Here is a 12,519-nt window from a genome sequence, read left to right as displayed (position 1 = left end):
CATTCGCAATCTCATAACCCATTCCGGCATGGTACACTGTCAAAATCAATACAAACAGACGAACACCGAACTTTGAGTAAAATAGATCGAGGAATAGGCTGATCGAATGATCAGCTGTTAGCCGACATCGAAAATGAAATAGCTATCGCATTTGACAGGGGATTGTAAGCAAATGGTTTGAAGGCCACAATTTCACAGTGAAATGCACATTGGCGAACATAAAATTATGTGAATATTTGAATGCAAACCGAGAATCTTAGTTAGCTGTTTCATGCGATCATCGAGATATACCATTGGAAATATCATCACCGATCTCGTTATGGAACGCACACTAGATTAGCACAGACAGACACCGGCTTTTCCGTGAGATCCGCAATGATGTAGGTATAGGCTAAGTATCAGATCAGCGCGCATCTCTACCATACTCGACCTCGAAAACGAAATAACTGCCTCAATCATTGAGCGTCAACTTTAAGACTTGGCACCGCGTTCGATACTAAAATCAAGACATACCGTGCAAAAGCTCATGACAGATCTAGGTATGGAAAATCGTTAAAATCAATAGAGACCAATAACGGCTTTTGCGTAAATCTGTTAGCGATAAATGAAGAGTCAGCTCTCACTCGACTTTGGAAAAGAAATTACCACCCACATAGTTCAGTGACAAACTTAAAACTTATTACAGCGGTCGATACTAACATTAAGACTTACTGTGCCAAATATCATGACCGATCTCGGTATGGAACATCGTCAAAATCAATGGAGACCAATACCGGCTTTTGAGTAAAATCTGTTTGCTGTACAATGTACATGATAGATCAGCACACACTGAACTTCGGAAACGAAATTACCACCCTTATCTTTGAGTAGCAAGCCTGAAACTTGGAGCAGTGCTAAATACTACCTTCACGACATATCGTACCAAGTTTCAAGAATTATCATGGTGCGAAACACCGTCAAAATCGACATATACCAGCAAAGGGCGAGTCAACGCATATCACGGTAACCGAGTTCAGATATAGATACGATTGTTACATCACACCTTAAGGGCGACAGGCATAGTTGCCCCACTTGCTCGGCCATTTTACGAATAGGAGAGAGTAAATCACCGTTTCTTTATTGTGCGCGGCTTTGAGAGAATAGATAGTGAAAGCTTGTTATGAGCGCTACCGGGGCAAGCCCCGGCTAGGCATTCACAAAGCGAAAACACAGAAGAGAATTCGATTTTCGCAGAGACTTCGCTATGTATGGGCATTTGTTTGCGAAAGCACAAGAATGATGCGGGTTTCGCCGTGATCTCGGTATATACTGATTGCTGTGCGTCTGTAAATGGTTAAATTGTTATTGAACAGAATTTTAGGTGGGGCAATGCCCCAGTTGCCCTATAGGACGAGCCGCCACTGGAATTGCACCACGATTAGACGATACGTCAGACCTATAGTTACCGCTGTGAGGTAACAATGACACTTGAGTCCACTTCCTTGTTCGGCGGGAGTGCGAAAGGAGCCACAGCGACGCCTAAGGGCCGTACGGCGGCTACAGCGGCACAGCCCTATTTTTTCCATCTCGACTCTCAAAGAGCCATACATGCCAATAAACTGTTACGTCACAACTGAAAATTCGGCACGTCATAGTAGCAGTAATTCGAACTCACTATACATGGGATTCCTCGTGTGCGCCGTATTTCTCTGTAAAAACTGGTATGTATTGTTCGAAAATAAATGTCGAAACGAGAGGTAACGCACAGACGGGCCAAGCCTCATCATTGATAACGCAATTCATCGTAAGTAGCTTAGAATTTATTATAACTGATATTAATCGAATGTAACTGTCCGAAAATTTAAATACTTATCGACTATAACGCAGAGCGAATGTTTGTAGTTGTATAATTGACTCCAGAAGGTTGCGTTTACAATTCGCTGCGTGTTCCCTTGCGTTCGACGACCGGCGTAACCACGCCGTACGGCCTTGTTGGCTGACGTACCACGAAGCCTGTCTATTGCGCACGCATTCGATGGATCACACTGACGAATATATTTTGTTTCTGTCTCCACGACTTGTAACTTTTATTGAATCACGTACGGCAATGCAACGGACTTCCGAACCAGCGAATAATGAATGATGAATGAATGAATATCTCTCATAGCCACGAGAGAGTACATGCCCAAAACATCGTACGATTTCATATTTTGTTATCTACGTTCACACGACAAAATATACGACTCACAAAGGTGTTATCGGGTCTCAGTTCAGGGAATTACGTAAGGTTTACCAACTCCTTATTGAATATTATTAAAATGGCGTTATACCAATATATTTCGTTAAATCGACTTCTAAATTGTCAAGGTATTCGGCGGTAACATAACGTTGCGCTGCACGCATACATTTTATCGTCGGTACTACAGAGCTACTTACCAATCAAGAACGTGGATAGCTATGGCGTTGTTTGTATAATCCGAGTAAGTAATTGTGAATGTCGTCCACGGCAGTTCATTTTGCGCCTTAGATCAGGAAGACAAGATGTATTTGAAAACTGCGTTTCGAAATGGGCGTCACCATGTCTGCTATATGCTCTTTGATTAATCAACGTGTCGCATAATTCAAGTTTTCGAGTCGAGTACATAGAATTCGCGAGTGGTATTGACCGCCGGAGTGACAGTAACTTAAATTTTATGATTTTGAAAAGAGGGGACCTAGCCCCTAAACCTGAAGACGGCATTGTCTTTACCTCTCATAGACATGTTTATACTGTCAAGAGAATAATTATTCCGGCCGTGATGAAAATTCACCAACAACAATTCAGTACAAAAAATAATATTTGGCAAGGAGCCATATCTTATACCCAAAAGAGCCATATATGGCTCGCGAGCCATAGGCTCCCGACCACTGAAGTATAGCATAAATCTGTATTCTATGTTAATTTTCGAAAAAAATGATGAGCCCACTTCAAGCCTTTCGAATTTCCACCCGGACGCAGATTTAACAGAGAAATTCCGGACGTACGGCAACCAGTGGCGGCTCGTGACAATATCGGGTGGTGGGGCAAGGGCTGCGAGCGACTTTTATCAACATGACGTCACAATGGCGTTTTCCAACGTAAAAAAGTAACTTTAATATGATGGTCACATGAATTTCCCGACAACAGTGATTTTAACGTAGGTGCCGCGAGAGGTTTGCCGGTGAGCCGTGACTTGAAGTGTGGTAACAAATGTTTTATTCATTTTTTTTTAATCAAAGGATTATTTTACATAATGTACGTGAACTAAGAATCGTCCCTATGCCACGAATCAATTATCAGGTCATCCTTAGTAGCATGCGTTATGATTTCATGGTGGAGTTAGAGATTACGCAAATCGATAGGCCGTCCGAAAGTGTTTCGTACACGATCCTGGTGTGTTACGACCACTGAGCTGGTGGTTACGAGTTACGACCAGGTGATAGGCAACCAAAGCGGGGGTACCCGGCGTACGATTGGATCAATGGACTGGACAATTTCTATCATCATCATCATTAGTTTATTAGCAATTTTATCAGTTCAATACACCACAAAAATGCGATACAATGAAAAGACAGGAATATGTCGAAGCGACAAGGAGTAGTCTTCTAGACCTTTAATTTTCGCTCTAAAGGCAACTGCGTAAACTAGCCTACGTACGGAGCAAAGATTCAATACGATTCATGTTCGCACTTGACTTGACCAGACTAATTCCAATGACTAGAACTCGAGAGATTGCGTAAGCCTAACTGCAAAGGTCAACGACTTCGGACACATACGCAATTGTTATCTCATAGATTGGGCCTGTCATATTGAATCCAGAACATCAATTTGAATGGTCTTTGAAGAACTAAGGACAGCAGCGTCGGAACTTCGGTCTCGGAACAACATAGTACATTTTGGCCTTGAAACTGGAGATTGTGACGCAACACATACGGCTTACTGTCTGCTGCCAAATCGCCGTTGGAAAATATATTAATCAATAAATACATGAATGAAAGCCGTAAACTTAGCATACTGTTACATGAAATCATCGAGAAGTAGCATTCGCAATCTCATAACCCATTCCGGCATGGTACACTGTCAAAATCAATACAAACAGACGAACACCGAACTTTGAGTAAAATAGATCGAGGAATAGGCTGATCGAATGATCAGCTGTTAGCCGACATCGAAAATGAAATAGCTATCGCATTTGACAGGGGATTGTAAGCAAATGGTTTGAAGGCCACAATTTCACAGTGAAATGCACATTGGCGAACATAAAATTATGTGAATATTTGAATGCAAACCGAGAATCTTAGTTAGCTGTTTCATGCGATCATCGAGATATACCATTGGAAATATCATCACCGATCTCGTTATGGAACGCACACTAGATTAGCACAGACAGACACCGGCTTTTCCGTGAGATCCGCAATGATGTAGGTAGGCTAAGTATCAGATCAGCGCGCATCTCTACCATACTCGACCTCGAAAACGAAATAACTGCCTCAATCATTGAGCGTCAACTTTAAGACTTGGCACCGCGTTCGATACTAAAATCAAGACATACCGTGCAAAAGCTCATGACAGATCTAGGTATGGAACATCGTTAAAATCAATAGAGACCAATAACGGCTTTTGCGTAAATCTGTTAGCGATAAATGAAGAGTCAGCTCTCACTCGACTTTGGAAACGAAATTACCACCCACATAGTTCAGTGACAAACTTAAAACTTTTTACAGCGGTCGATACTAACATTAAGACTTACTGTGCCAAATATCATGACCGATCTCGGTATGGAACATCGTCAAAATCAATGGAGACCAATACCGGCTTTTGAGTAAAATCTGTTTGCTGTACAATGTACATGATAGATCAGCACACACTGAACTTCGGAAACGAAATTACCACCCTTATCTTTGAGTAGCAAGCCTGAAACTTGGAGCAGTGCTAAATACTACCTTCACGACATATCGTACCAAGTTTCAAGAATTATCATGGTGCGAAACACCGTCAAAATCGACATATACCAGCAAAGGTCGAGTCAACGCATATCACGGTAATCGAGTTCAGATATAGATACGATTGTTACATCACACCTTAAGGGCGACAGGCATAGTTGCCCCACTTGCTCGGCCATTTTACGAATAGGAGAGAGTAAATCACCGTTTCTTTATTGTGCGCGGCTTTGAGAGAATAGATAGTGAAAGCTTGTTATGAGCGCTACCGGGGCATGCTCCGGCTAGGCATTCACAAAGCGAAAACACAGAAGAGAATTCGATTTTCGCAGAGACTTCGCTATGTATGGGCATTTGTTAGCGAAAGCACAAGAATAATGCGGGTTTCGCCGTGATCTCGGTATATACTGATTGCTGTGCGTCTATAAATGGTTAAATTGTTATTGAACAGAATTTTAGGTGGGGCAATGCCCCAGTTGCCCTATAGGACGAGCCGCCACTGATGGCAACCCTGCACTATGTTATATACCAGCAATAAGTCACGTGATGTAGCATTGTACCATAACAGATAGATGAGGAAGAAAGAGGGAGCCAGAGCTCCGCAGCGTCCTCCGAGGACACTTTCAAAAAAGAGGACAAATCCTCTTAAAAGAGGCCGCATGGTAACCGTAGCGATACAATGAAAAGATAGGAAGGTCTGGAAAGCAGTCTTTGAAACCAGGCACCCACCTATGGACACAGGTGATGTAAAGAAGAGGCATGCAAACGGCATGAAAAGAAAAAGAATATAATATATAAAGAGAACTGATGTTGATCAGCATGTATCCATGCACCTCGCCTAGGTGACGCAATATTAGCTGGTGTATAGAAAACGCTACTTCTTGCGATATTTGATGCAAGCCTCTCGTATGCACAAACCAGTTTATTGCAGCAAACAATACGTTCTATAATATGAACGTATTGTTTGCTGCAATATTGAAGTTCTGTACTTCGAAAAGCCTATACAAACCAGTTTAGATCGAATATAAAAGATGCAAACCTATGAAGATGTTGTAACGCAGGGGTGGGCAAACTTTTGGGCTCACATGCCGCGTTCCACATCTAAATCCATTCGCGGGCCACACTATACTAGATTGAGATTATTAGCCAAAAGGCAATATATTGTGATTTAATTACATAGCATGCAGTGGTTCTCAAACTTTATTGGACACGTCCCCCTTTATGTTTGCGAAAATTTCCCGCCCCCTTCATCGTGACATCACAAAATATCACAAAAAAGAGAGAAATGAGAATTCTAGCAATCCCAACAGATAGTTTGATGGCATTGAAGGCTGTAGACGGGAAAATGATCAAATATGAAATAGGGAAAATAGACAGAGCAATAACCACGAACCGGAAGCAAATGACGCGGAGCGCGAAAAAATTTTCAGTTTACTGCGGCTTCGCGCCTCTTTTCAGATGTTTCTACGTCCCCAGTTTGAGAACCACTGTTAATGACCGCAGAAATATGGAGATAATCTATAAGTGGATCGTCTTAATCAGTAACCAATTTGTAAAGAAAAACACTCGTGGACCGAGCATTCAACATCTATATCCATTCGCCTGTCGCACTATATAAAATTGGGATTATAATCCAAAACGCAATATTGGTATTTTATTAGGCTATATAGTGAGGATGTGGAAATTATGTATATTTTATATTTAAAACAAACCAACCATCGATTTGAGGATGTGGTACAAGCGTCAGAAACATTGGCAAGATTTTATAAGCTGCTGGTTAGGGATGGTGTGAACCTCTGAAAGGTTCTGTGTGAACACGAACGTGAACCTCGTGACGTCATATTGCTAATTCCAACCCTATCTTTCAATGAAGTGACAGCCTATATTAATGTACACGATACCTAGCGAAGACTCGGGCCACATAATGTCACATTGCTGAAGTACATATTGGCGTTAAATGTATCAACCGCGGTTATCAAAGGATATAATAATCTCATAAAATCAATACATTCCGTCGCTTTGCCAACAATTTCGACGAGGACTTTCCAGGGAATATAAGCTTACGCCTTTACGGTCTTAGCCAGACCGGACAATGTGTTCGGAGTCTGACTATTGCGCCATTTATATTGAGCAGAGTGTAAAACGGGTTTCTATACTCGCTACTGATACCATAAACACAAGTTATATAGCAGTAGCCAGCACCTTAATCGCACGGATTTGGTTTTAATGATACAGTAAAGATATGAAGTCAAGATTGACCCCGTACGTACGCTCGCTCGATTTTTTACATCAGAAAACGATATCAATGTCATTGATTGATTGAATAAGCATCATTCGCTGACTACGTATATCGCTCGTGATGTTGTGTGATTGCGGGTCAAGCGCACATCAGAGAGTCACTAAATATTCACAAACGGAAAGCTGGATATTTCGAGAAATTTTTTGCAACAAAAAAGCAAGTAAAACTTTTAAGGTTGTCATGGTGCATGCTCGTTTAGCGTTAATTTTTTTATGCTGCCAGCGCCACGCATAGAGTGACCCGCAGTTGAAATGCACTAAATTTGAACCAAAGATTTTATAATGAAGTGCAAATTACAATTTATTGAAAAGGTTCACAATGCATAACCTACCAAGGTTCTGTTGTGAACGCGAACCTCCAAATTTCCGAGGTTCACACACAGAACGCGAACGTGAACCTCACGTTCACACCATCCCTACTGCTGGTCAACCTCAATATAACCAATTTTCAAAAATAGGGATGACAGTCGGTATTGTCTCGATTTTTAGAACAGGATGGAGATTTGAATCTGTGAGCACTCTGAGCAGTGATCTGTTTATAGATTTGCTGATTCTACTTTTGGTTCAACTCCAGGACACACGAAGCTGACAGCGTCATAACCATGTTAGCCTCAAATACGCTATATATAGATTTTATAAATATGAATAGCCTAATTCTGCACATACAAAGAACGAATCCGCCCATCACACCCGCGAATCGGTTTTTCCAAGTACAGCACTAAAACTAATAAACTTGCTGGAGTGGCCAATGCAAAATTACACTTACGATCAGGAAGTCTCATTTTGAATTTCTGTAATGTTTATCAATTGAAACCTTTTAAAATGCGTGGGCCTTGAGGTCGGGCTATCGTACCAGCAATGAAATAAAAATATACTAGTCAGAATATAACTTATGATGAAATATAATGAGAAAAAGTTTAATCGAGTCTCTGCAGAAATTAGATTTTTACTGCGCATTTTTTCGATATTTAAAACACGATTCTCGAGCCTTTCTCGGGACGCACAAAGCGGCCCGCACAAAGTGGCCGGCGCATGCGGCTCGCGGGCCGTAATTTACCCACCCCTGCTGTGACGTAACAATCTTTCGTAGGCCAAACTTTCTTGCCGATATCACCAATGAATATCGTTTCGTGACTGATATTGATATCCTACAAAACTACAAGAGCCGCAGTAGATACGTGAAGGAGGCAGAGGTGGTCAAAGTAATTAAGGAAGCTACTCAAGTAGAAGTAGCAACGCATAAATCTATTCAAATACGAGTAGCAGTGGTACTCTTTAAACAACCTAAAACTACTTGAAGTAGAAGTAGAATTGACTGACTCTAAATTCACCCAAGTAAGTAAGTAGTCGTATACATGAGTGATACAGCGCCTTCTTGCATGAATATTTAACTCTATTTTCGCTCATCGGTTCTGAATCAATGACCAGCACTAAATCTGTATTTCAGACAGCTATAGCAAAATACAATGACGTAATCATGCCTCATATTTCGAAAAGGCAACTTGAGTTGAATTGTGACTTGACTTGACTCGACTTGACTCGAGTCACCTGCAATAAATCGAGTGAGTTGACCTGACTCGAGACACCTTCGAAAATCGATTGACTTGACTTAAACTTGATTTTTTTATGCTGCCAGCGTCATACATAGAGTGGCCCGCAGTAGAAATGCAATAAATTTCAACCAAAGAAGTTGTAATGAAGTGGATTTTGTAATATATGAAAAAGGTTCACAGTGCCGAACCTATCATCATTATCATCATTGGTTTATTAGCAATTTTATCAGTTCAATACACCACAAAAATGCGATATAATGATAAGACAGGAAGATGTCGAAGCGACAAGGAGTAGTCTATGGAATCTGACACCCACCTTGGCCTAGGCGATGTAAAGAGGAGGCATGCACACTGAATGAAAGTAAAGAAGATAGTATAGAAAAAGAAAGCGAAAAGAATAGGGTGGCATATCATGGGAAGCGAGATCAATAGGTCAGTCGTGGTCCGGTAAACTTGAGGATGGACTGTATATATTTAGTAGTAATTGCTTGTATTTTGACTTGAATGTGGACAGGACATGCTCGTCGACTGTCGGATGGCCGGCGGGATACTGTTCCTCTACTGTTCCTCTAAATTTTGGAGGTTCCCACACAGAACGCGAACGTGATCCTCACGTTTACACCATCCCTACTGGTGACTCGAAGGCAGTGACTTGATCCCAACACTGCTCTTATTGTTAGGTTGCTATTGGGTAGGGGCGGGGCCTACGATAGGGACAAGTAGATATTTCCCTTTGACGAGTATCTCGTGTAATGGGAGTAGACATTTTCAGCAGGTATGAAAAGCCATCAAACACAGGGGGAAATTATTGGAAAAATATTTTTGTCTAACTTTTGATACTTTGGAGCGATATAGTTCGTCAACTCGCAAAATTAATAAGGCGATAATTTGTTACGTAAAGATGCAGTTCTGCGAGAAAGCGTAGTGATGGTGCGTCCGGCTTCTTGATCGGTAGATCGTGGGTTCGAAACTGGCCCTAAAAGACCTTACTTATGATCGTGTCACATATCTGTAGTCAAAGCATTTCGATAGTGCAGGCGAAAATGGATATGATCTCTCTCTCTCTCTCTCTCTCTCTCTCACACACACACTCATTGGCTATCTGGTACGCATGGCTGATTCAAGGGCAAAACAAGATTAATGGAAAAACAGCTTTCCGTGCTCGAGTTGGAGTATAGATTACCAGTTCAAGTTTGGTTCGAAGCTTCTCCAATTTTAAACTTCTACTGGCTGCTGATGTTCATGCAGAAAGCCGATCCAAAGAAAGAAAAATTCTTGAGTTGAATCAGAATTGAATCTAGGTAGTTGCGGATTTTTAAAGGACGTTCGTTCTATAGTTTTGAAAAGTTAGTCCGTACATCAGTCATCAGTACCTTATAGTTCTATTAACTATAGCTGAAACTTGAAACATGAGTAGTTCTATAGGCTAGTCTGTTATTGCGCATTTTGAAAATCCTGTACTCTGTACAAATCTGTATGTAGGGTACCCAACAGAGTATATGATAATATGTTGATTGTGTAAATATACAATTTATGGAAATGGTTTAATTTATTTAAAACAATAAGTCGGATTGCACTTATATATCATCATCATCGTTGGTTTATTACCAATATACATTACAGTGCTTCATTGCAGACTTGGGTGTTGATTATTGTTATTGGCTAGTCGACTCATCAAATATGATAGGTAAAGGAATAAAAAAGTTTACTTGGACTAGGAAACAAGTCACCGAGTTATCAAAAAAAGCAATTTCCAACTTCGTAAAGATTGTTGAAGTCGGACCCCGTGATGGCCTGCAGAATGAACGTACAATCATTCCAACTTCTACAAAAATAGAGCTCGTCAACAGGCTCTCAAACACAGGACTGAGGTCAGTGGAAGCCACCAGCTTTGTGTCTGCGAAATGGGTTCCCCAAATGGCTGATCATTCGGAAGTTATGCGTGGAATTAAGAAAATGGACGGTGTTCGGTATCCAGTGCTGACGCCAAATTTGAAAGGTTTTCAATCAGCCGTTGAAGCAGGCGCTCAAGAAGTTGCTGTCTTTTGTGCGGCATCGGAAGCATTCAGTCAGAAAAATATAAATTGCTCCATCGAACAGAGTCTGGATCGGTTTTCATCTGTGATGCAAAGCGCCAAAACATATAACATACCCGTCCGTGGATATGTGTCATGTGTTTTAGGATGCCCTTATCAAGGAAAAGTATCCATTTCGGAAGTTAAGAAAGTAGCTCTTAAACTATTAGACATGGGTTGCTATGAAATATCACTGGGTGATACCATTGGGGTGGGCACTGCGTCCAAAATGAGACAATTACTCAAAAGTTTGAAATCGGAAATTCCTGTGGAAAAACTGGCTGTGCATTGTCATGATACTTACGGACAAGGCTTGGCGAATATAGTGACGGCTCTGGATATGGATGTTCGTGTGGTTGATTCCTCTGTCAGTGGTCTAGGCGGGTGCCCTTATGCAAAAGGAGCTTCCGGCAATGTAGCGACTGAAGATGTTGTGTATATGTTACACGAGTCTGGTTTGGAAACAGGAATCAATTTAAACAGTTTGGTAGAGGTTGGCATGTTCATATCTGATGAATTATCGCGCACTAATGCTTCCAAAGCTGGACTTGCCATTGCAACAAAAATGAGGGCTAGCGATTAACAAGGATGCGCATCTGGCTACATTCTTTTTAAAATCGCACTCTCACAATGTGCTATGGTGCACTGTAATGATTGGACAATCTTTAGTGGTGTAGCTGCCTGTAATCTGCTTGCAGCAGATTTTTTCTCTCAATATTTCAGCTGCACCTTAACTGTAGTTATGAGCCTACACTTCAGTCTGCACAGGCTTTGTTCCAAGTTTCAGCTGGCCACAACAAAAATGAGGGCTAGCGATTAACAAGGATGCGCATCTGGCTACATTTTTTTAAAAATCGCACTCTCACAATGTGCTATGGTGCACTTTAATGATTGGACAATCTTTAGTGGTGTAGCTGCCTGTAATCTGCTTGCAGCAGATTTTTTCTCTCAAAATTTCAGCTGCACCTTAACTGTAGTTATGAGCCTACACTTCAGTCTGCACAGGCTTAGTTCCAAGTTTCAGCTGGCCACAACAAAATGTCTAATGGTTCATTTGTCGATCTTGCCTGACCACCACATAACTCCATATCACAACCCCCGAAGATTGGAATAATTAAATTGCAACACACATCAAACTATATAGGCTACTTACACTTATGAATGTGATGATAGCCTCAATGTTTCTTTGTGCTAGCTTTTTAAGCGGATTCGTGTTGCAAACTACAGAGTGACTAAGGTTCCATTGTGAGCTGTGTGAGGTTTCCTATGAGTAGGCCTAGTGTATGCCAAGTAGGCCTATTGGTCAGCATAGTCATTTATTTGCTACTTTATACAGAATATTTGTTTAAATTTAACTGGATTTATCATTAGAAAAATTATCTCTGTGTCACCCTGTTCCCTAAAATTATGGTTGTTCCTAATCATCATCATCATTTTAATGTAGGTAGGTACGGTAGTTATAAGTGGACCGGTCTTTTCAGTAGGCTTTGCACGTTGCCCTGCTCTGTCAGTAGCATCATTGTTTGTATGAAGAAACCAGATTGTGATTTCTTGATTGATCTGTAGTATTTTTTCACCGCTCCGCTGCAATCACCACTAAATCATGATCCGAGCTTCTTCTGTTGTTCAGAGTTACTTGAGATTATTAAAGAATG

General features: G+C 41.1%; 1 protein-coding gene and 1 long non-coding RNA gene across 2 annotated transcripts in view; one reads left to right on the top strand and one right to left on the bottom strand.

Annotated features, from left to right (window-relative positions):
* Nucleotides 1-3,211: 3,211 nt before the first annotated feature.
* The window catches only part of LOC145455406 (uncharacterized), a 59,374-nt gene continuing 50,066 nt past the window's right edge, over nt 3,212-12,519 (bottom strand). The window contains exon 2 of the long non-coding RNA XR_013920328.1: nt 3,212-5,437. This is a non-coding gene — a long non-coding RNA (uncharacterized LOC145455406). The remainder of the gene's footprint in view (nt 5,438-12,519) is intronic.
* Nucleotides 10,393-12,495, top strand: LOC145455401 (hydroxymethylglutaryl-CoA lyase, mitochondrial-like). Its single transcript, XM_080333370.1, has one exon. It carries the CDS (start codon nt 10,470-10,472, stop codon nt 11,445-11,447), a length of 978 nt encoding a protein of 325 aa, XP_080189496.1. The 5' UTR covers nt 10,393-10,469; the 3' UTR covers nt 11,448-12,495.

This window comes from Botryllus schlosseri, chromosome 14 (assembly GCF_051294905.1).
Source record: "Botryllus schlosseri isolate E-star chromosome 14, Bs_hap1, whole genome shotgun sequence".
NCBI classification, from domain to species: domain Eukaryota; kingdom Metazoa; phylum Chordata; class Ascidiacea; order Stolidobranchia; family Styelidae; genus Botryllus; species Botryllus schlosseri.
Note: the sequence above shows the minus strand (reverse complement) of the source record. Positions and strands in the feature narration are given on the sequence as shown.